This window comes from Alnus glutinosa, chromosome 11 (genome assembly GCF_958979055.1).
Source record: "Alnus glutinosa chromosome 11, dhAlnGlut1.1, whole genome shotgun sequence".
Classification (NCBI taxonomy): Eukaryota; Viridiplantae; Streptophyta; class Magnoliopsida; order Fagales; family Betulaceae; genus Alnus; species Alnus glutinosa.
In genome coordinates this window covers 12,077,552-12,102,898 of record NC_084896.1, presented here as the reverse complement: position 1 = coordinate 12,102,898, position 25,347 = coordinate 12,077,552, and the positions used below count along the sequence as shown (strand labels likewise).

At 38.5% G+C, this 25,347-nt stretch overlaps 1 protein-coding gene and 1 long non-coding RNA gene across 2 annotated transcripts; both read left to right on the top strand.

The window, feature by feature from the left end:
• The first annotated feature begins 3,375 nt into the window (after positions 1 to 3,375).
• LOC133881612 (mitogen-activated protein kinase kinase kinase 1-like) lies at positions 3,376 to 19,845 on the top strand. The gene is made up of 8 exons (XM_062320574.1): positions 3,376 to 4,414; positions 7,301 to 7,385; positions 7,556 to 7,618; positions 9,224 to 9,381; positions 9,731 to 9,803; positions 9,948 to 10,007; positions 18,066 to 18,176; positions 19,169 to 19,845. Exons 1-8 carry the CDS (start codon positions 3,537 to 3,539, stop codon positions 19,385 to 19,387), a joined length of 1,647 nt encoding a protein of 548 aa, XP_062176558.1. The 5' UTR covers positions 3,376 to 3,536; the 3' UTR covers positions 19,388 to 19,845.
• Positions 19,846 to 21,219: 1,374 nt separating this feature from the next.
• Positions 21,220 to 24,615, top strand: LOC133880835 (uncharacterized). The gene is made up of 2 exons (XR_009902432.1): positions 21,220 to 21,759; positions 24,352 to 24,615. It is a non-coding gene; the product is annotated as an uncharacterized LOC133880835 (long non-coding RNA).
• The last annotated feature ends 732 nt before the right edge of the window (positions 24,616 to 25,347 follow it).

The following is a 25,347-nucleotide window of genomic DNA, read 5'->3' as shown; positions in this document are numbered from 1 at the left end:
AGGCTTGTCTTCTTGACGCCTATCATTCCGAGGGGATGGAGCCTGGAGCCTATGGTCCTGAGACGGATTGTCCCGAGGTTGTCAGTCTCAATTCTGCCCGGGTTGGTCTCAAATGTCCGCAAGGAAACTGACAAGCTTTCCATTTCTAATAAACTTCTCAATCATGAGCCTTAAGGCTATACAACCTTCGGTAAGATGCCCATTCGCTTCATGGAATGTGCAATAGTTGTCCTTATTCCCCTCCGGTGGTTCTCTTGTAATCCTGTGAGGACGGACATAATCAGGATCTCTCCTTACTTCCATTAGGACTTCATGAATTGACGCGTTGAGGGGCGTGAAGTTCCTTGAATTGCTTGCGCGGTTTTGCCTCAGTTGTTTGCTTTGCTTACAGGCTCTTCTTCTTCTTTTTGAGATGTTTAGACATCGAGGCTTGGGTCTGTCAGGAGCCAATAATGGTTCGAAGTGTTTCTTCCTGGTTTATGAACTCATCCGCTTTGTCCATAAACTCCAACAAGGTCTCGGGTTGATGACAAGTGAGTTCGACCAACAAGGGCCCATCAGCTCGTAAGCCCTGGTACAGTGAAGCATACACCATTTCATCTATAGGGCTCACCACAGACAATTTGGCCTGGTTGAATCTCATGATCAAATCTTTTAGGGACTCATCATCCTGCTGGCGCAATAACATCAAATGACCCGAAGGCTTCTTTTGTACGCGTCCCACCATAAATTGGACCAGGAATTTTCTTCCCAAGTCATTGAAACTGTCAATTGACTTTGGGGTTTGAACCAGTCTCGGGCACTCTCGGACAGGGTGAGGGGGAAGGCTTGGCAGACCACTTCTGTCGGGGTACCAAGGAGATCCATATGAGCCCTGTAATTATCCAGATGCTCAGTGGGATCTTTGATCACGGTGAAAGTTGCGATGCTCAGGACTTTAAACTTCTCAGGAAATAAAACCATAGATATTTGATCGGTGAAGGGCGAGGCTGTCCTGTGCAACAAGTTATCTACCAGGGAAGTTTTCCCCTTCTTTTGGTGGACCTCCTATTGAAGGTTATTGTACTTCTCATCCAGAGAAGCTACCGCTTCACTCAATCTTTTCTTCTATCGTTGGCGAAGGCTTCTTTCACCTCCGTCATTCCAAGAATTGTCCCCGGGTTGGTTGTCCCGGGGAGCCCCTCTACCATCCGGAATTGCATTTCCATCTGGATGGCCATTATTTTGTCCATCACTTTCATCTTCTCCGTCATGTACATTTGATTCTTCTGGAATCTGCTGCAAGAGTCGTAGGTTTTGCTCGGTAAAAGCTTCCATGTCCCTAGACATTTGAGCAATCTAGGCTTCCATGACAGCCATGTCTTCGTTATTAGATGGTCCCCCTGTCTCGGGTGGAGGGTTGTTCCTCCCGGGATTTCTGCATCTCGTGCGCACCATCGCGGATATGTTTATGAGAAACGAATGGAAATCTTTCTCACAAACGGCGCCAAATTATTAAGACAGTTTCCAGTATGATGGTACAAGCTTTTAAAAAGTCTTCATTCCTCCTGCAAAATAGTAGAGATTGATAAATGAGCTTGCTGAGGGTACCAGCTAGTCCCACTCCGATGCTTAAGTCAGTCTTTTTGAAAGAATGTGTATAAATGTCTTAATAGCAATAATTTTGACTAGAGAATACTCGATTGCCTGTGTGTATTTATAGTGAGGACTTGAATCGGTTTCTGAGTAGTGGTCTCGGGCTTTTCGGGATCCCTACGATCCAGGGGTCGTGGGTCTTCTTCATGTCTTCGGAACGTGGGTCTTTATGTCTCTAGGACGTGGGTCTTCATGTATCCGGAACATGGATCTTCACTTATCTGGATTGTGGGTTTTCATGTCTACGAGTATCTCGAGACCTTAATCTTCTCATGACTTTTGATAAGCTATTCCTAGATGGGTTTGGACTTTGTTACTTGGTGGATCATGAAGTTGAGCCCTTTCTTAGGATTAAGGTTAGTCAATGGGCTGAGGTAAATTGTCAGGCCCATTTACTGACGGTTGAAAATATTTTTCAACAATAATAATTTTTAAAAGTGAAAAAATGAAAAGAATAAAGAAAAAGAAATAGACAAGATGAAATAAATCGTTTCTCAATTATTTTGGTGTGAGTTTTGATTTTTGTTTTACGTCTGAATTGTGATTTGCCCAAGCTCATACGTACGTACGGAATATCTGACATATATCAACGAGGATTGAGGAGCTTCTTACGTTGGAGTCCGAAAAGGCGGCGTGTTGCAATAAAGGTCCTACACAATGGAATAGTAACTTATATGTGACAAAGAAACTTTTGCTAGCCACAAGTCCTTTTATTCATCCATCATCGTGAAAGGTGAGAAATACTATATTTATTAAATTTTTTTTATCAAGAAATTATTATCCAGATAACGTGAATTTATTTATTGGTGTATGTAACAATTTTTTATCAATTATTTTTATTATTTTCAATGAATAAATTTTACACCATTTTGAAATCTATTTCTTAGCAAAAAAATTTTAATACTCTAACAAGCTAATTCCACCAATGAGAGAGAATAAAAGTAAAAGTAAAATGATCCCAATAACTTAGGTAAAAATATAGATGATGATATAAGAGCATTCCTAGTAGTCTCATCAAATTTTATTAATCAAAGTAGTTAAAAATTATTTTTCTTTATTCTGGCGAGCCACTTTTTAAAAATTCTCCAAGTAGCCTCACCATTTTAACTATTTACTATAACTATTTCATTTAAATAATATTTTTTTAAATATTTTTTTATTCTTTCTCTATTTAATTTTTTTACAAAGAATTCTTCATGTCCATGAAATAAGGACATTATCGTGTGAGAGAGATGGGAGATGAGAGAAGAAAACGAGAGAAAAAAGAAAAAAAAGTGTGCTGATCGTGAGAGAGAAAGGTGAAACAAAATTGGTGAGTGAGTTGGTGAGTGAATATTACTCATCAGAATTGGTGAGTAATTTATCAAAACTTTTTGGTTAAAATGGTGAGGCTGCTGGGAGTGATTTTTTAATGTTTTCATCAAATTGGCTTACTAAAATAATTAAAAAGGTATTTTGATGAGGCTATTAAGAATGCTTTAACGGTTATGTTTGACGAATAACATAATAATTTCCCGCCTTTATTTTCATTTTTTTTTAAAAAGCAGTTAATTTTAAAATATTTTAAATTTTTTTCACTTTTTTAGAACAAATTAATAAATTTTTTTATTATTTCAATAAAAAAATTTATTACATACAATTTTTTTTTATTTTATATCACCACCACTATTATTACATACAATTTATTTTATTATAAAATTTATTAATAATCTTTTAAAAAAAAAATTTCGCCGAACACCACCACTATGAGATGTGAGAACTCTCCGCAGAGTAGACAGAACAGAACGCATGCGTCACAGAGTATACAGTAGACACATCCCCATTCCCATTCCACCGCTCTCTCTCTCTCTCTCTCTTCTGAATCCCCTGCTTCTGTTTGGCCTGACCAACACAGAGACGCCATGGATGCCAAGCAAAAGCGTCTAAGGCCGAAACTCGACCGCCGAAACGCCATCAAGAACATCGACTACGACGCGCCGCCGCCCTCTTCCTTAACCACTTCCTCTTTCGACGGCGACCATTCTTCGCCGCCCCCGGGTCTCCGAAGTCGCTCCCTTGACCTTTTCCAGTTCTCCGAGAACCAAACCAGCTTCCGAGTGAAGGGCGTGGAAGGTGAATTCGACCTCATTTGCCGCTCCTTGGGGCTTTCCGGGCCCGAAGACTTCGCCATCCCCACCGCCGCCTGGGAGGCCCAGAAGGCCCGCTCTTCCTCCGACCTCTCCTTCCGCTCTGGCCCCCGAAACCACTCTTCTTTGGCTAAACCGGAGCCCCACAGCGAATTTCAGGCTAGGGTTGGCCTCGGTGCTGGCGACTCCAAGCAAAATCGTTCCAATTTAGCTGAGCGCGAGAGCAGAAGAATAAGGGTTAGCTCGGACTCTGTCACGGTGGGGCCAAGTGGAGGAATTAAGGGTGCTCGGCCGCCAGTGATGCTGCGGCCTTTGGTGGATAACGTGGGCTCCACGTGGGATATTCTGAAATCATTTGCTCCTCCTCAAAGCGATGCGGCTTCGAATGAGGAGGTTAGTGGAGGAATTGGCGAGAGGGAAGATTCAGAGGAGGGGGTGAGGTTGGGCGAGACCGACTGCGGTTTGGAATCTTCTTCATCTAGATCGAACTGTAACGATAATGGTGATCATGATGATGTCGTTCGCACATCTAGCGTCATTTCGGTGAGTAGTCTTTCACCGAGCGTGACATTGAGACGCAGCATTACGTCCTGGCAAAAGGGTGAGCTTCTGGGAAGTGGGTCTTTCGGAACCGTGTTTGAAGGCTTCACTGAGTAAGCCATGAAATTTCGTACTATATCTTTTGCTTCTTTTTGTCCTAGTTCTTGTGCTGGTATTAAATTATTTAATGATGGTTTTCGCTGAGACGTGAGAGTGTATTGGAAATTGGATGAAGCGGAATGTGGCTAGCTGTTAGAGAATTTCATTAATATTTACCATTCATACTAACCCATTGCCTAGTAAAATGCAACGATTGGCTAAAGAAAGCATGCCAAAATTAGGCCGACTTTGGTGTATGCCTGGTGAACGGTGTTTAAAGTGATTTGTTACAACTTGATTGGTTTCAAGTTGAGCAAACCCACCGACCAAGAAACGGGCCACCAAAAAGCGGTTTTCGTAGCCGACCAAAAGATTGGCTGTTGATAGGCAAACCTGCTGCGGCAACAAGAGGTCTTGGTTGCCACAGTGGGAGGATTGCATTGAGATCAATCGAGTTAGAGTCGTAGCATAGGAACTCCACTTTGATGTCTGGTAAAGGAGGTGCCCGGTGGTTGGTGATTAAGGGACATCTATTCTTTGGGCAAAAAGGAGGCACCGGCTCGGAAGAGAGGGGAAGAATAGGGGAAACAACACAAAAGCCTTATATTTGTAGCTGGAAAGGGGAGAAACACGAAGATGGCGCATGGACCCACGCGTTTGGGGGAGGGATGTGGGTGGCAGGGGAGGGGCACGTGGAAGGAGGAGGTGGATGTAAAGCAGTAGATTTACAACTTAGAAGCCGTAAATTTGCCACCTTGGGTGGTAAGAGTACTAGCAGCAGTCTCCCAATCATTTTCCCTATATTTTGGAAACAAAACTGCTTTTTGCTTCCCTATAAAAAAACATTTCACAATAGATTTCCTTATATTTTCCTATATCAATTAAATACTCTTTCTTACTCTTATTTTATTCTCTTTTTTTTTTTTTTTTTTTTTTTTTTTTTTTTTTTTCTCTTTTGTACATTTTTACTCTACCAACCAACTCTTTCTTCTCTCTCTTGCACTCTCGTCTTCTCCGTCACACTCACACCATAAGCAAAAACCCAATCCCCCTTCCCCCTTTTTCCGAAGAACATTAATTGCAGAACCTTTCATCCGCGAGAGGTCTGATTACGAATCCACAAAACCAAAAGAGAACCTGTAAAAACCGAAGATTTCACAGAAAACCGATCAATAACCAGAGCTCAAAGGCCGAAAACCTCTCATTTCCTTCTCAATTCTCACCATATATCCACATACTGCCATGACCACATGCCTCCTCATTACCACCCCCTACCCTCCGAAATTCCATCACTCTCCCACCCCTAAAAGCACCTGCTCCTCCCTCGCTGCGCAGTCCTAGTTCACCAAGTGGCGACCCATGAAGTCAGGCAATCGAAAGTTAGGCTGATCGGAGAAATATTCGCCGATCGGCTCTCGAGGATGGACTCTGGGAGACGACGAGACCTCCGAGTGGCAAACCTTCACCAACGAATCCGATGACAATGACCTGGTCCATGTGGGCGGGCCCACCAACCCCCTATTGGCCGACGGTGGCCTCTCCATGGTCATAGCCAAGCCCAACGGTGCCACTGGTTATTAGTTCCTCTCGTCCTCGCTTGGCCGCTGGCAGAACCGCACCGTCGGTTTTCAACCGTTGATAGATTCATTGCAGAAGGTGAAGCTGTGTAGGTGACAAGGAAGAGGACGCGGGAAGGAGAGAGGAGAGAGGAGAGACTTTTTATATTAAAATATTGGATTGGGAATGAATAGTAAACATGTATATATAGGGAATTACTGTTGATTCCCAACCCTCTCACCTAAATATAGGGCATCTGCCGTGGGAGGTTTTTTTGGTGTTTTTCATGAAATTTTTCCTAAATATAGGGAAGGTAACCAATATAGGGAGACTGCTACTAGTGCTCTAAGTGAGGTGCACAAGTGAGGAAGCAAAAGAGGGATAGACAGAGGAGGTTGACAGAGGTGGAGGAGGGGCGTGTGGGAAAAGGTTATGGGCAGAGAGTGGTAGATTTGGGTTACAAAACACAGAAAAAGCAAAGGAAAAAAAAGAAAAAAAAAGGGGGAGAAACAGGCGGCGGAGAAGGGTTGGGGAGGAGAGAATAGGCTGGAGCTCTTCCCTCCTCCCCTAGCACTCACAGAAGAGCGGGGGCGGGGGGGAGGGGATGTCACTAGGGAGACAGAGGCACTAGCAAGGGCTTGTGTGCCTATATGTTAAAATAACGATACACAATCTTATATTTTAGCACATTGGTCGATCATACTCGGATTTTGTTGTATATATTGGTGTTACACTTACTGTTTCATTTTTAATTCTATTTCCTTTCTATTTCTACCAAGTGCAATGGTGCTGGAAAAGATACTTTGGCATAGATTCAACTGGACTTTAGATGAACTTTTTACTAGGGTTTCACAGCATCCCCTACTGAAAAATTATGATTCTTTTGGGTGATCTCATTGATGCTCCAAGAAAAGTAGTCGGGTGGAATCGAGTTGTTGCAGGGTATGGGATTAGGTGCTGTCCAAGTAGCTACACCCCAAAATCACAAGTACTTGAACATTATTATGCCAAATTCTTGAAAAGAAAAGTAGGACCCACCATCTTGGGATTTTGTGTTGTTATTTTTCCTTTGCCTCTTGTGCAAAGAAATTTCTTCTCTTTTCTGGTCGTAATATTCCTTCTATTCAACAGAACTTTTTTTCTACAGAAATGATATACTGCTCCACTTTTTTAAGGTTGTATAGCCAACCTCCAAAATTAAAAAAAAAGATGGGCGAAGAGGGTGAAAATAGATCCAGCTAGAGTTGATCTAATTGAGCGTTGTTGACATGCTATCTTTTTAGCTTCTCTCTCTCTCTCTCTCTCTCTCTCTCTCTCTCTCTCATGCCTTTGTTTTTCCGTAGAGATGGGTTCTTTTTTGCTGTTAAGGAGGTTTCGTTGTTGGATCAAGGAAGCCAGGGCAAGCAGAGTATTTTACAACTTGAGCAGGTGAAAAATAGTTGGTCTTTCTCTAATAGTCATTACTTGTGGTTTATTATTCCCCATTTTGTTTTCCACAAATAACAGTTAAATTTAATTCAATACCTTAATTTGTGTCCAAAGCTATATCTCTTTCATATTGAGATTCGTTGTCCTAATACCCAGCTTATTTATTTCAGGAGATTTCTCTCCTAAGTCAATTTGAACATGAGAATATAGTTCGGTATTTTGGAACAGACAAGGTATGCTTCTTACTTCTGACTTGGGATTTATTCGTTTGTTCCTACAATGTGCGATCTTGAAATTAGAATCATAATTTTGTGCTTGTAATGCATATTCTTGACCGCTGCATCTATGAAATTTTCGGAATGAAAACCTCTTTATATTTTTGTTATGCAATCCTTTTTTTCTCTGGGCGATGAATTGCTGCCTCTATCTAGTATATGTTTTCTTTTGAAAGCCTGATGGATTATTTGTTGAAAACTTTACTCTTGTGATCAAATTGTTCTATCATTGAAATCCTGTATCCTTGTTCTCTTTGCGAGGTAGATCAAATTGTTCTTTGGGAGTTATGTCCTAAAAGGACAACCATGGAAGTTGCACATTCTGCAAATTTGAGGGGATCTGTTGCACTTCTTCATTTTCTTTTGTGTTTTTTATTTTTTTTTGTTCTTTTAAGTATTTTGAGATGTGAGACTTAGCTTATGGGGGTTTAGTGTTTCTGCATTTTATGTTCTGTGTAGATCATATAATCTGCTGATAATTCATGGTCTCTTCTATGGGGGTTTGGGATTGCCTTTGTTCTTCTTATTAGTACTCTTCATGTTAAAGAAAAGCACGGCACCACTTTTAAGTGACCAGGTGGCTTGATGATTTTATTCATTTACTTGCTTTGGGTAATGTAGTTAATATATTTTGGGGAAATTACACTTACCCCCTTCGGTCTACCACCTAATTGCAATGTCCTCCCTAAACTTTAAAAAGTTGCAATGTTTCTCAAACTACAAAGCCCTTTCACTTGGCCTGCACTGTTAGAATTTTTTGTTAACTTGAACGGCAAAGCATCATGTGACAAACACGTAACATAAAATGTCCATTATATCCCCATGAGATGTGTGAAAATACAATTATGCCGTTAGATTAATTTTTTATTTATTTTTTAAATAAAAAAATCCACTTGACCCTACTATGAGGTGTCCATTCCGATCATGTTTTCGCGTCTGTGAAGCTTCTTTGTCTTACCAGGTGCAGAGGTGTGGTAGCCTCCTTTTGAAACTGGTAATGAGGATTTTAAGCTTGGAAAAGAAACCAAGACACCAGTATCTTCAGACTAATTGGCTGTGATATATATAGTGATGAGTAGATAATTCTCCTTGTGTATGAGGATCATTATCCATTTGAGTTTCTAAAGGTCACCTCATTTTTGTAACTTAAAAGGATTTCAGCTAAGAGAGCTTATGAATCACGACCACTTCCTAAAATGCAATAAAACTCGAGTGAGGAACAAAGCCCTATGACTGTAGGCCGTGGGTCTCTAGCCGTGGACCACGGTTTTAATTTTTTTTTTTTTTTTTTTTTTTAATTTTTTATCTGATGCAGGGGTATTATTGTCATTTAGGGTTTCGCGTATCAAATATGACCCATTTAGGGGTTAAGTGAAAGGGCTAGGTAGTTTGTGGGAGATGTTGCAACTTTTTAAAGTTTGGGAGGACATTACAAATTTTGTGGTAGTTTGAGGATATTACAACTTTTTATGTGGTTTGTCTCTTTCCTGTTGAACTTCTTTTCTGGTTGAATTCCGAAAAATATTAAGCTTTTCTTTCTTGCTCATAAAATGATCGCTCCAGGATGAAAGCAAACTTTATATCTTCCTTGAGCTTGTAACTAAAGGGTCACTTTCAAGTCTATATCATAAGTATCGCTTGAGGGATTCTCAAGTCTCTGCTTACACAAGACAGATTTTGAACGGATTGATGTATCTTCATGATCGGAATGTGGTTCACAGGTGATATACATGATATTACTAACAAGTTTTTTGGTTTCTTATCTTACCTTTTCATAAATTTTGTAGTTCTTATGTTCCTCAATCTCGTAAAGCACTAATTTATCGTATTGCTAACCGCATATCAAACTAGTAATCAACTATACTAAGTTATATATTATGGTGGAGTCATTAGAATGGCCACATGTTACAATTTTATTGAAGTTTATGGAAAAAGAAAGCATACCAGTCATTAATGTTTATTTTTGAGTTGGAACATGGAAGGATCACTTGAAAAGTTGCTTTACATAGTTCCAATAGTATGTAGATTGCTTTGTGCTAAAACTCGTCTTTTCCTCTTCCAATTTTCAAGGGATATCAAATGTGCTAATATATTGGTGGATGCAAGTGGATCAGTAAAACTTGCAGATTTTGGGTTGGCAAAGGTAGCTTCATAAAACTAATGAATTACTTTTCTACAACCCCCCCCCACCCTCCCCCTCCCCCTCCCCCTCCCCCTCCCCCGCGGCCTTTTTCCCCAGGACCGTTTCATAAAACTAATGAATGCTTTTCCATGTTTTTCTTCTCAGGCAACCAAATTGAACGATGTTAAGTCTAGCAAAGGCTCTCCATTCTGGATGGCCCCTGAGGTCTGCCTCCTTTCTATTGAAATATAATTTTTTTTTTTTTTTTTAATGTGTATTAGATGACACAGTAGCCTCCTTTGGGATTATCTATGCTAATAGATTGAGCTTTTTGTTCTGTTGTTTGGTAAGTAATTAAGCTGTTATAGGAACATAACATTTGATCTGTATGTTAATTTAGGGCAGTGTTTTTCCTTTTTTCACTTCTCATAAAATATACATGCATGCATACATTGTGCATACATACATTTGTATTCATGTATGTATACGTTTTTAAGATTTTAATGTTTGTTTGAGATATAAATTGCCTATTTTTTGTCAATAAATTGGAGAATATATTTTCAGATCAATATAAAAAGGCTTTATTGCTAAAAATTTATTGAATTTTTCTCATATGACATGCCTGCAATAATTTGAAAGTCTTGATGTTCATCAAATGATTTAGCTTTGATGTTGTATAGTTCATTTCTTGGGTTGAATAGCTGAGTTTGTATAGTTATTATTTGGTTTAAATACCTGCCCCTCCCCCCCTAAACTACCACTCATTTACACATTGTCCCATGAACTACCACCTGTCACATTCAACTCCTTGAACCACCATTTGCTTATAAAAACCCCCTACTATTAGTCAAAATCGTTAGAAGGCCGTGAAATGACAAAATTACCCTACGTTTGGAAACTAAATTACTTAAATACCCTTAAAGTTAAGAAGTAAAAGAAATAGCCACTACAAAAAATAGAATTTTATTTTCAGGAAATAAATCGAGTACAGTTCATACCAATCAAAACTTTTCTTCAGAAAGCTCTGGTAGTTCAACTGCAATATATTTACACCAACCAATTATAGATAGGCTTTTCGGACTCTTGTCTCTCTTTCTTTCTTTTGTTGTGTGCTTTTTGTGTTTTCTGGAAATCCTTTGGTTGGAAGCCAAAGTGCTTGGATTGGTGATCTTTTTTCATGGTTCTTTTGGAAAATTCGTTCTTGGGTTTCTCTTGCTTTTGTTTTTTTATGTAATATAGTTTTGTATCTTCTCTGTGGTCTTTTCTCCATGAAGGAGTACTGGTAGTAAGGATTTGGGTTTTTCATGAGCAGGAAGATTATATGCTCTTTGTACTGCTCTAGAGTTTTTTTTCCTTGCCTATGGGAGAGCCATGTGGAAGATAATTTGTAAGGTTAGAGTCTGCTTGGTGTATGGATCAATTTGAAGGAATTGTTGTGGTTTAAGAGCTGGGTTGTGGCTATTTTCCGTAGTTAGAGTCTATTTTTGTTTGCAAGATAGTTGGAGTGTTTTGACTTTTGTTGTCTACAGGGGGTTATTTGTGGGGAATTCTTTGGTTTAAGAGTTAGGTTGCTCTCGTTTTGATTGTATGAGGTCTCTAGTAGTTCAACTGCTATCTATTTAGTTGAGGAAAAGTCTAGAGTCTAATTGCTTCCGACTATACCGGGGATAGAGCTTTCTGATCATTGTTGTGGTTTTCACGGCACCGAGTAACCCAGATACTCTCGTAACCAATCAATCTTGAAGAAAAGTCAAAACAATTTGGAAAAGAATAATCAGAATCATTTGTGAGGAAAAATTCTAAATTTTGAAAACAGTTTGAAATGAAAATAACCCAAAATCTCAGAACAAAACCAACAAAATAATAAAGTCCATTGAGCCTTATTCTTCCACAAAAGGCAGCTTAAGGGAAGATGTTTGCTCAAGGCTTATAAAGCCCACAACCCAGGCATAGCTTGTCAATGTGTGACTCTTAACACAAAATATGAACTTTGGACAAAAACAGCTTAAACACGAAATGGGAAAAAAGTAAGCAAATTCAAGACAAAAATAAAAGAAAAGGAATAAAAAAAAAGGGTCCATTTGACTGCTCAAAAGTTCTAAGCAAAAAAAATAAAATAAAAAAAGAAGTCGTATAAAAGCTTTGCCGTCTTTCAAGGAGAGGCACTACTTGGACCAGAGGTTCCATATTTGAGTGCTATAGGAGCTTTACTATAGATAAGTTAGGTGGTTCGGGTGGCATATAAGGGGCTACTTGTTTGAGAAGAAGCCTAGTCCTTTCTACAGCTTTGTGACATCCTTCTTCGGGAGAAGACAAGAAGCTAAGAAAACTGGTGATGAAGCAATGGCATATGGGTACAAGATAGTAATGAACTCGCTTTACGGTAGATTGGGTATTAATCCACAAACCACTATAACAGAGGTATGCGATAGGGAAAGATATGACTATTTGACATAGAGCGACAATTTGATCTTGGGGGACAAGCTGAGGGAGCATTACTATATCATAAGTTACGTTAGCAATACAAGACATGTTGACGACTCAGACTGGAATCCTCGTAAGATATCGGTTGTTCAATTGGCCGCAACTATTACAGCTTGAAAATCATCCCCCACCTTCTGGCATCTTTGATTTTGTCTCTTGCGTGCGCGTAAGAGTAGAACCCTATCCCCCTTTGAATTGCACGTAAATTTTGAAGTTTCTTTTTCATTTTCCCATGATTTTTCTGCAACCAAACTCACTGTTCATGAGAAAACCTCGTCTTTACGATAAAACCCACGACAAAAATCCAAATTTTCAACAAATCCGTGGAACAAAACACACGAAAATTTGACATGCTCTCACCTCTAGACAATCATTTTCCTTCAAAGGACTAAATTTTTTCCTGAAAAAACGAAATTCCGGCGAAACAGTAAGAATTTTTAGGTGAATGTAAGATCGGCGAATTGTCGGAGAATTAATTAACCAAAAAGCCACATAATGTAAGATTGTTATGTTTTTATTTAGTTTTTTTTTTAAAAAAATTTTTCATTTGGTTTTTCCGTCCTTTTACATCTAAAATATGCATAATCTGTATGATTTAACGATCTTGATTAACGGAGGGGTTTTTTTGCCAAAAAATTGTAATTTAAGGCGGTTGAGTGTGACATGTGGTAGTTCATGTGTAAGTGAGTGGTAGTTTTAAGGGGGGAGGAAGGTAATTAACCCTTATTATTTTGTTTTAAAATCATCAGGCTAGACATTAGACTGTGTCTGGTTGGTAGCCTTTTGCTGCTGATGCCATCAATATCATCCCGCCTTGCTGCAAGTACTTGTGCATATATGCTTGCATATAACACACACAGACACAACTCTCTGTGTATCAATACAGTCATTTTTTTTTTAAGTAATTGAAATGCCATTAAAAGGGTTAGGCGCCCTTAAGTACACAAGAATTATACAAGAGAAAACACTTAGCTAGTAGGAGTAAAACGAGCAAAAAATCACGATAACTAATCACGATAAAAAAGATGGGAAAGCAAAATAGGAGACTACAACCTCTGTCTCTATTCCTTTTTGCCCTAGTGATGGTGCGTGAGAGCGCATCCAGCTAGGGGCTCGATTTCTTTTCCGTCCTCTCGTATCCTCTATCTTTCATAGCCTCTTGCTTGGTCCTCAAGTTTTGTGTTTCGGTTCTCTGATTTGTTGGGTGGTTCTTTGTTCGGCGATGTAGTTTTTTTGGGTTGGTCATCTTAGTTCCGGGTGTGTCGTGAGATGGATAAGAATTTCATAGTGGAGTCGAAGTCTTTTACCTTCTCGGTCTTGGGTGGGGCGTCGACATTGAGGGTGGAGGAGAAGAGGAAAAATTTCTTGGGTGTGGTCATCTTGAAGTCTCAGAGCTCCGAGTGGCTTGTGTTGACGTTGGAAGTGTTGTTGGGTTTCCCAGAAGAGCAAGATTTTGTTAAGTCGTTCAAAGAAGGATCGAAGGTTCTAATTGCTCGGAGAGGTGGGAATAAAGCTGGGCACTTCTTAGAGGCGACAACGTTCGGGTTGGGCGGTCGGAAAGGGTCCATTCTTATCCCCGAGGGCCGTGGAGGGTGGGGATGGCTTAAATTCTCCGACCAGCTAAGAAAGGTTGTAGATTTTCTCTCAGTCTTGGTGGGTTGCGGGCTCTATTCCTCATCTACATTGTAGAAGAAGGCTATGAAGGATGTTCGGCCGACTCTGGGCTTGGCTCCAAAGTGGACGGGGCCTTCTTTTGCGGAGATTTTGAGGTCGGATTCGACCACTGTTGCAAAGACGTTGCCCATAGTGGGTGGTGGTCGTTCCTGGTCAAGGGCTTCGTTGGCGGAACCTTGCGAGTTTGATCTTCTTCCGGCGGTGTGGCATGCAGAGGCTGATTCGAGATCGGCGGTGGATTGCTTCTCGTTGGAGTCTCACCCGCTTGATTTGTTGGACAAAGACCAGCATGTTCGTTTGCAGGGTAAGTACTCGTTTGAATTTTGAAAATTCAAGATTGCGGACATGGCATAAGTTGGGTCCCGGTTTTTAGTTGGCATTGGGCCGGGCTGTAAGGAGAGTTCTAGACCGGTTTGCCAGGTCGGGGCTGTATAGAAAACCCTTAGGTTTTCGCATGGCCCAACTCATGCAGAAACTTAAAGTTTCCCGTCTGCCGCCATCTTTGCTGGAGACGACAACGAAGGTGTCTTCTGGATTGGTTTTGAATTGGCTTCCTCCTGGGGGTTTGGAGGTTACAGTGTTGGGAGCCAAAGAGGGCGCGAGTCCAGCTTCATTGATTTTTGTTGGGGATTCTTCTAGGTCGGCGGCAGTTACAGGGACGGAGTCTTCTTCTGGGGGTGAGTTGAGCAGTTCCCAGGTGTTTCCGGTGTTTTCTAGCCAGACTCCAGCCTCTAATCTTTTCAGTTTCCCCCCTTCATCGGCACCGGATTTAGGTTTTCCGGTGGATCCTGCTCCTTCGGCTCCCGTCTTTAAGTTTACTCCGTTGGGGACGCTTCAGATTCCTAAACCCTATTCTGCCCCTCCGTCTCTCATTGGAGCAGCTATTTTGGGAGGGAAGCTGCGTTCTCCCCTCCCTCTGGTGGTTTCTAAGCCTTTTTAGTGTTACTATAGGAGGGAAAAAAAACTTAGGGAAGGGCATTCTGTGAAGTGGAATGATGTGCTACTTTCTGATTCCCTGGAAGCCGTGAAGATGTCTGTTGGTTACGTTGATAAGAGGGTTACATGTGCAGAGCCACCAGCTGAGAAGGCGGCAAAGCCTCCTGCAATGAAGAAGTCAGTGACGCCAGTGAATCAGGGCCTATTTAGGAAGGGGTTTCTCAACCTTCCCTCGATAGTTTCAGTCCCTCCCGCATCGCCTCAGGAGGTCAACAATGGCGGGGTGGTAGGTCCTTTCTCCCCTTTGAGTGGTTGCTTAAATGGTTTCTCCCAATCTCGGAATTGGCCAGTCAGCTTTGATGATAACAGAGAGATTGTGGTGTGGGAAGAGGAAGAAGATGATTATTGGGATGGTTTGTCCTTAGATTGGGCGATGGATGGGGATTTTGGGGAGGAGGCTATGGCTATTCGGGATGCCATGGAAGAGGAGTTCCAGTTTTTTGCACGCCAGAAGTCTAAAGGAAAAAGGGAGCTTCTGAATTTGTATAGCTCCATCAATTATGGTGACGCGAAATATCCCTCTAGGCGTAGGAAAGGCAAGGCACACATGTTGTAGGTTTGTTGTGGGTAGTGGGTAGTCTTGTTCTTAGTTGGGTCCTTCTGTAGTTTGTTTTTGGTTTTTTTGTTTTCTGGGGTCTTGGTGTTGTGCGTTTTTACGGGTTAGCTTTGGTTGTTTCTTTGTGTACTTCCTATGTACTTAGGGCGCACTACGCTTTCTTTAATAAAGTTTTTCTTGCTTATCAAAAGAAAACTAATCACTAAAGGAGGAACAACATCAGTTGTCCAATGATGCAAAGTATTGAAGAATAATGACTTAATTTCCTCCATTGTCCTCTCACGGCCTTCCTAAGGCACCACAGAAGGCATGAAGGCACCATCTTTCACACAGCAGCACTCTGAGTTCTGCTAACAGTCCACCAACAAGAATACAAGTCGACTACTTGTCTAGGCATAACCTAATAAAACCCAAATCAACTGAAGAAAACATTCCACATGGCATAACCTCACAATGGAGAAGAAGGTGGCTCACAGACTCTCCATTCCTTTTACATATACAGCACTTATCGAACATTATGACATGCCACTTCCTAAGATTATCCATGGTAAGAATCTTCTTTATCGCCCACCAAGCAAAAAAGGCCGCCCTCAAAAGAACCTTAGTTTGCCAAACACTCTTTCAAGGGAAACGGAAGCCATCATTACAACCTAGGATACTGTAGAAGGATTTAACACCAAACAACCCTCTTTTGGAGGGGACCAACCACAGCTTATCTTCGTCTTGTCTCACTCTAGTTAAATATAAGATCTTGAAGAATGAGGCAAAGATATCTATCTCCCAATTGCAAGATACTCTAGCAAAGCTTACGTTCTACTGAACGAAACCACTAGAAAGCTCAAAAAGAGCCACTACAGAAGCATCCTTTGCGCAAGCAATACCATAAAATTTTGAAAAGGCTTTCTTAAATGCCATATCTCCTCACCATAGATCATGCCAGAATCTAACATTGTAGCCATCTTCTACCACAATCATATAAAGTGAAGGGTTTGAATTGGTCCAACTCAGTGACTTGGCATGCATCATATACACAAATTCTTTTTTAACTTTTTATTTGATTCCGGCTAATATTTCTAACTCTATTCATATCTCTCAAGTTTGCTCTCTTTTATGACCATGTGGATCACTTTTTCTTTTATAAGACTAAGTCTCTCCCTCTTATGATAACTCTCCCTCACGCAATTTGCCTAATCCAGTTTTGTTCCTTTTATTTTCATCCACGAACAATGGACTTTATTCTATCTAAAACTTCTAAAATTACTATCTCCTACCAAAATATCAAGAACACACTGGTAGTTCACATACATAACGTGGGGCCACTAGCTTGTTGGTGTGTGCGGGTGTGTGTGTGTGTGTGTGTGTGTGTGTGTGTGTGTGTGTATTTATATGTTCACATAATATATACATATACATATGCATATACGTATATGTATTTACATCCTTTTTTTTTTCTTTTTTCTTTTTTTTCATAAATGCTAAAACTGTCAATCAGGCCACACTGCTGGTTCTAGCCTGATTCATGGGCGATGCCCTAAGCTTAGTCGATAATACAGTATGAGTTGTGGGCTAAGTTCAGGCTTGCCCAGAATGGACGGCTACTTGATGAATGTAGGGATTCTACTTCAGGAATAGGGTTTTGATTAATTTTCAACAAATACTGCTTTAAATATGACTCGAACTCAAGACTTGAACTCGACTGGCGACCACTAGACAAAACAACTCTATTATGATGTAACTCGCAATCTTTTTATATATGTAGATATTAAGTTCATATAAAAATATATTTGTGTACAAAATATATAATAGAAAACATCTATATAGATTGTGCTGGGCTTACACAGCACAATATTAACTGAGCCTGATTCACAATCATATAAGTGCACTTGATTCTACTTCTGGTAAGCTCTACTCCCCTTCTACGCCCCCCCCCCCCCCCCCCCCAAAAAAAAAAAAAAAACTTTTTTTTGTTTTTGTTTTTTTAAAATAAAATCTTAACTGGTAAGGGAAGAAAGTGTTATTGCGCACACATAATAAATATTTGTAATGGAAAAAAGTTTCTGACGAAGTTAACCCAAATTAGCATCTAAAAAATCATCACCTCAAGACTTTTGCCAACTTATTATAGAAAGAATGGGAAATAAATGCATATCAAGAAGTTAATTTAATAAATATGACTACAGCATGATTATGTTGGGTACACGTTATTTCTGGTAAATGCCCATAGCATAATGGCATTTAGTGGCTATTGATAACGTTAGAATCCTGGATGCTACTGGTGATATCTCTAAACATTGAGTGCAACATTACATTCTTAATATACTTGGTGAATCAGTAAATATGTTGCACAACCCTAGGAAGTATATGATTTCTGATGCAACTGTTACTTTGATATTTTTTTTGTTTGCTATTATGTATTTATCAAAAAAAAAAAAAAATTGCTACTGTATTTGTATCTGTTAATGCTTCTGAATTGTTTTACAAAGCAAGACTACTTTTGCATTTTTATGCTTAGAACCCATAATTCTCCAAGTTATAATAGGTGTTCTGGATTGACCAATTACCTGCAATTGTAGGTTGTTAATCTAAAGAACCGTGGCTATGGGCTTGCAGCCGATATATGGAGCCTTGGATGTACCGTATTGGAGATGTTAACGCGTCGGCCACCATACTCACACTTGGAAAGCGTATGTATAACATTTGATGTTATATTGAACATTATTCATTCTTCCCATGATTTCCATGTTTAGTATGCTCATAAATTAGTTTTTTTTTTTTTTTTTTTTTTTTTTTTTTTTTTTTTAATTTATTGATTTATTTATTTTTAAATATATCTGTTAATTTATGTAAGCCAGCAAGCGGTCAAGTTGAGTTTAAAACCTCATCATGTGCTGAGTTGTTAACTAAGAAGTTGACATGATAAACTTTCTCAGCCTTTAAAAAGATAAAAATAAATTTGAAATAATGACACTGTCAAGATGTTAATCCTGTTGATCATCTGGTGACCATTCCTACATGAGCTCAAACATCAAACTTATTGGACAGGAGTATCAATATCCAAAATCAACTTGTTTACATAAAGGTGATTCTGAACCTATAAAAATTGGTAGTTACATGTATCACATTATTCATTCAGGATTATTAGTAGAACATTGATTTCGGATTTGCAAGTGGAAGAAGAATACTGTCTCAAGTGACAATAAAGTAACTCTGCAGAGACCGTTCAAGGCTTGCTTCGGATTTTATGTGATTTTAATTATTCTAGCTTTCTCCTACTCCATCCATGTTCATACTCAATCTTGTTTACATTTTTAATCCTTTTTTATATTAGTGGGCACGAGAATACTTGAGATTAGAATGGTTCCAATTTTTTCAGCAGTAGAGGCTGTACACCAATTTTAGATTGGTGTAGTTCCTATAAGAGAGGAGCTTATAAATGTGGAGATAAAAAAAAGGAAAAAAATTAATTAATTGAGTTGTAGAGAAAAGAAAGGCTCTATTGGAATCATAGAATTGATTAATCACATAAAAGCATTCATTTCAAATGCCATTGTAATCCTAAAGAAATAGTTGAATTTCTGTAGTGCTATCAGTTTGACTAAATTTTTTGCATGTTATAGCCATTTGTGAAGTTGGATTTTAAAAGTTTTGGTATATGATATCTTTTGTAACATGACAGATGCAAGCACTATTTATGATTGGCAAGGGTGAACCTCCTCCAGTTCCTGATTCCTTATCAAGAGACGCCCGGGATTTCATACTCGAATGCATAAAAGTTAACCCAAATGATCGGCCTGCTGCAGCTCAGTTATTGGACCATCCATTTGTGAGGAGACCTCTTCAAAATTCCCTTGACCCTATTGTTGGGAACATATATGTGAATCAAACACGTCAATAATAGCGGAAAAAATCTCAGGGTCGAGTTCCATGATAAACATAGCACCAGTTTTTTCAAAAACACTAAACATCATGTTAGAGAACAAGGCATAATCGCATGCCTTGATAGGTGTGTAGCTAGGGTTTTGATGATGAATGGCTAGGGTAGTGCTCTATAGACCTTCTGATCCGCTTTTCAATTCCAATGTGTGGTCAGGAGTGTGGGGTCTTATGCACAAGGCCTCCTTATTCTGTGAGTAGTTGTGGGAAAACAGAATTATTACCGATTGAAATGGGTTAAGTGAGACAATGAAAGTTTGTATCATTCTCTCTTTTGAAATGGGTTATTTGTACACACTCATATTTGGTGTTGGACCTATGCATGGATGTAAGTGTGGACAAATATCATTTGCCCTCTCTTTTTGTATGTGTACATTTTATAAATTGCCAAGGAAAAAAATTCATCCTCTCCGGATCACATCATTAAGCTACCGAACCCTAATTGATTTTGGAATCAAACAAGGCTTAGAGTATTGACGACTACAAATTGCCGTCAATCAATCACGGCAGATGATTCATGGCGTTCCTTTTATAAAATTATTGACGCTATTCCAGAACCTTGGCAATTAGTGCTGGAGCAGCATTTCAAGCTCATTTTTGCTATTTTATTTATTTATTTGATTATGCGTAAATAACACATCTCCATTCTCAATGTACTGTGCAAGTGTAACCGCTAATTGGATATTTGAAGGATTTGCCTTTTACTATTTTATTTTTCTTTAGAGAAACAAATTGTAAAAATGGAGCTTGTCAAAGCCGTCCATTGTACTTGTTGAAATGAAAGAAATGGGAGGGGAATATAGAGAAATTGTAATACAAAATAATATATGAAACTACTTTTTCAAGAACTGTGTCATTATATCTGTTTTGTGTGTACATCTCATGCTCCTCGATACTTCTTTTTATAGGCATAGAATCATAGGAGAGGATAATAAAAAAAGATAAGGAATGTGAAGGGGCAGAGTATGAAAGTGATACATGAATGTAGTAGGAAATTCAAGTGGCGGGAAATTCAGGTGGTCATCCACCCATGCATAAATGTATTTATAACTCTCCCATGGATGACTACACAATAAGTATGTGTCTTGTTAAAACCATTCTAATGAATACATCATGGGGAAAAAAATGTGGTGAAGGAAAAAGAGTACATTCTTGTGTACCTTTAAATGTTTTAGGATTGTCTCATTCAAAGCTTGTAAATCAAAATTGTGTGGAACAAAAACCTTAAAAACGGAAAAGAGTACAATCTGTACAAATCCATAAATCTTTTACTCCCTCTCATAAGTATGCATAGTTTCAATTGTTCAAGATGAAAAGATTTTGAAGTAAACGCATTTCAATGTTGTGCATTATCTTCTTAAATGTGCAATTAGTAATGTTTTACTGAATAAATCCGCCAAATTGTCACTCGATGGTATAAAAGAACTTCAGTGAAATGTGCTTGGTTCTGTCACCTTTGATATAACCTTCTCTTATCTGTGTCATACAAGCAACATTGCCTTCGTATAATATTGTCAGACTATTTTTACTCGTGGATAAACCACACTTTTCTTGAATTTATTGATTTACTGATGTAAGCCAAATGTATTCCTGATTTACTTCATAAATTGTGACTCAATGAGATGCAAAATTATCTCAAGTGAGTAGATGTCTCTTTGGAGAGTCTCTCAGGTAGAGGTGTGCAAGCGAGGCCGTTATTAACTGGAAATAATTGGTAACCGCTAATAACCGCCAACAACTGCTAACCGGAAAAACTGGAAAACCGAAGAACAAGAAATAACCACAACCGGAGTCTTCACTCTTCACGCCGTCACCTACCTTTCTTCTCAGACTTCTCTTCTCTTCTGAAACTCCCACGCCTAGTCTCACCTCACGCCAAGTCGCCCATTTCTCTTCTCTTCTTCTTTCCTTCTTTCTTCTTCTCTTTTGAATCTCTGATCCACGCCTGTTGCCCAGTGCCAATGTCGCACACGACGCCATCACCGACTTGCCCAGTGCCTACGATTCTCTCAATCTCTTATTTTCTTCATCTTTCCTTCTTTTCTCTTCTGATCCACTTCTTGTGCTTCTTCTCTTCTAATCCACACCCACTCCCCAGTGTCTCGGTCTCTCTCTTTCAACGCACAATGAAAGGCAGAAGACTCTGTCAAACCTTTGCAAATTTTTATAGATTTGTTTGCAGATTTCGATTAGTATTTTGAAAATTCTGTGAATGGGTTTTATGTGATTTTACTTTAACATATTTTCTCTTTGTGTTTTTCTTTAGCGGCGTAGCTACGTTCTAGTGGACAACTAGCCTAGTTGGTCTACCATATTTGCTGCGAGAATTTCTTGGTAATTTCTATATCACAAGACTAGTTATGATTTTCTTTCTTGCCGTTGTTTTATATTTGTTCAACTCTCTGTAGTCTCATTTTTCCTGAAATAATTAGAATGTTTTGTGGCAAAAAATTTATGCTTTTGCGCCCATTAATGGTAATACAAGCCACTCTTGGATTATTGCAATTTTTCTTCAATAGAAATTCAAGTGGAGTTTGTTGCCTTTTTATGTTCACCAGGATATTACATACAAGATTGTGAATTTATATTAGTTCTTGCAATGATTACTGAATTTACTTTATATTAGTTCTTACTTCTTAATTCTTTTATGTAATACTCGGAAAATCCATATTAGGCTAAATGTCGTATAAACACCTTTGTGCATGGGCTTAGAATTAAATCATTACTAATGAAAACCATTTTTGTATAAATACATATTTTTTTCTAAGTGAAATCGATCGATCTAATTTATAAGAACTAAAACTCGATCGATCGAATTAATTAGTGTTTTTAAATAAATAAAATCGATCGATCGACTTTTACAGTGTAGATATTTGCCTCGAACTCGATCGATCGACTTTTGCAGCACGTGCAGATTTCGTAAAAATGCGAAAATTGATTTTCTACCTAATAATTTGGGACCCACACGTTGTACTTGAGCCAAATGATCATACTCATATTTAGTTAGCCTAGTTAGTCCATTTTGGTTGAAACCCAACTAGATTTCCTTGGATATCATGTAATTATAGACTAAGATATGAAATAGTCCCCTATGGGATTTGGGCTATGAATTTGAGGTATTGGCTGGCTCAAATCCGGCCATTGAGGTGTTGATTTGTTGGTTTGATCTCAGTTCTTCAAGAGTACTATATATAGGATGCATGGGGAGTTGATTTTTATGAAGAGAAAAATCAAATTTTAGCCCAAACTCTCTCTTGTTCTAGTGTTGTAGAAATAGCACGAAAATCCTCTCATATCACCTTGCTTTCCAGCACCTAGCAAGCCAAATTTAAGCTTCAAACCACCCTCATCCTCCCACAAAATCAGCAGTGAAATGTGAGTAGAAACTATCCTTGATTTGAGACTAAGAAACCAAGCTTTACAAGTGGAATTCTCTTGGACAGCAACTCTCCTCCACTCTTTAAGTTATTAGAAAAACTTTGGGTGAGTATTTTCTCCCTTAAACTTACCAAAGATTAAGTAGTCCTATTGTTATTTTAAGATTATGATTTGCTCTACTTGAATCACGTTTATATTGAGAAGCTTGCTAGTTTATATCATGAATATGTGAGTATATATATGTGCATAGATTTCGTGTTGTGAGACTGCAATAAATGTGCGTATTCACTACATGATGTAAATAAAGTAGTTCTTGATCATGATTTAATCTTCTAAAGAGAAAAATGAATGGAGAGTGTTTATGTCTTGGTTTATAAGTGTGTGTGTTGAGGTTTTGATATGTGATATATAAATATGTAAGAAATGGGTGTGTAACTTTGTAGGAGTATATGTGTGTTTGGATTTATTAACCTATACTAGAGAAGAGATATATGTGTGTATAGACATTAAGAGGAAAGAGATGAGTTTGTATTTAAAGAAAGGTGAGTACATGTGTAGGTGTATGCTTGCAAAGGAAGGAATGTGTTGCTAAGTATTTATGTGTGTGTTATAAGGATGTGTGAATGTTAATTAAAGGAAGGCAAATTCATATGTGTGCTTGATTAGATGACATTTGTATTCTTGTTTTAAGGTTTGTTATGTGTTAAATGATGCCCTAAAGAATGGATAATTCTAGTAGTACTAATATAAGAGTTGGTAAGTAAGCACTAAAATAAATAAATAGATACAAGATCATGTTTAAATCTGTGGCCGTTGCAATTTCTAGGAAGAGATATGGCAATAATAATGTTTTCATAAATGCTTTATTAATTTATTATTATCACATGATGATTATTATGCAGTTGTAAAGGAAAATATTTGGAGCAGAAACTAGTAAGTATCTCTATACTTATTGAGGACAAAGCTGGTTGACTTTTCCTATAATATTATGTTTACTGTTTATTTACCTGATTGCGCATGTGACTTTGCACGTTTTATTATTTTTAATAATCTGTCTAATAACAAGTTGTTGGATCTAGATCCACAGTGGGTACATGAGGCTTCACATGAGTTTCTAGGTTCTCAGTGAATGAGGAGGTACCTAAAAAGAGAATAATAAATACAAAAACTGGTGTACCTAGGTCACCAGGGAAACCGAGGTTTCCAAGAGCCTAGGCTCTCAAAGAATATAATTAAAACTTAAGTGAGGAAACCTAGGCTTCAAGTAAGACGTTAATCGTGCCTAAGCCAATAGAAGAGTGGAAAAAGGAAAATATCTAAAATTCTACACTTAAAACTGTCATTGCTTTATGATTACGTTTATGTTCATTTTATGTCTATGATTCGCGGTCATAGATTATATTTTGCATATACATGTGATTATATGGCCATTGCATTGTGTTGCATTAATTAAATAAATCAGCCTTCATATTATTATTGAAAACAGCGGACTCACTTTAGTGTTTATGTTGTTGTCTTCTCTTTGTACTGTATTATGTAATGATTCAGGTTATGAAGAAGAAGAATATCAGGACTATCCCGACTCATAGATGGTCCCTGGTTCAGTCTTTTTGCAAGGCTGGATAGCCTTTCTTTTTGGGACTACCCTGTTGTAGTTCACCCTACCTAGCTCAAGACATTACTTATGATCCTTCAGTTATATGTAAATATTTGGCTTGTATGATTATCTTGCCCTGTGAGACATGACTGTTATTACTGTTTGTATTATTATACTTACTGGCTTATTATATATTTTGAGGTATTTCAGTAATAGCTCTGAGGTGTCAATCTATTCCCAAATCTATATTACATTTATTCCGTTGTCAATAATTACCTCTGATAAGTTAGTAATGTCACGTGGAAATTCGAAAATTTTCACTTACGCTTTTTGTAAAAGCGGGGCATTACATTATATAAGGATTTTTCTTACATAAGCACATTGTTTTTTTGTAAGCTGCTAGTTAAATACAATTTATTATCTATTTAATAACATGTGGAGGACACTCATAATGGTACAAACCGTGCGAGTACGACACCCGTCGATAGCCCTGTCCCTTTTCATATGGAGGACAATCCTGGAACACCTTTCTCCATAAATTCTCAAAGCTCCAAACCACAAAATTTACAAACCAAAAAGCCACTTGTTAATCAGTCTATTGTATGAGACCACTTTAAAAAAGTGGAATCAGATGACAAGGAGAATCTTAAAGCCATGTGTAATTATTGTAATAGACTGATAGGTTGTCACCATAGAACTGGCACTTCAGGCATGAGGACCTACCTACAATCTAATTGCCCAAATTCTCCACTCAAAAAACTGAAACTTCTCAAAAATCAAACTTTGTTGCAAATGTCATTTAAGAAGGCAATAGATGGCATTAGTAGTAAAAGCCCCCAAATGGGATTTGTGAAGTATGATTCGAACATAATAAGGCGTGAGATTGTTCGGTATTTCATCAAAAATGTGAGTTGGCTTTTAGGCATGTGGAAACTGAGGGGTTTAAA

Bases quoted from the DNA above. Each gene is read 5' to 3' on its own strand.
- LOC133881612 (XM_062320574.1), top strand. From the start codon at position 3,537: ATGGATGCCAAGCAAAAGCGTCTAAGGCCGAAACTCGACCGCCGAAAC. The intron at 10,008-18,065 runs GTCTGCCTCCTT...CTGCAATTGTAG, and splicing joins CATTCTGGATGGCCCCTGAG to GTTGTTAATCTAAAGAACCG. The intron at 18,177-19,168 runs GTATGTATAACA...GTAACATGACAG, and splicing joins CATACTCACACTTGGAAAGC to ATGCAAGCACTATTTATGAT.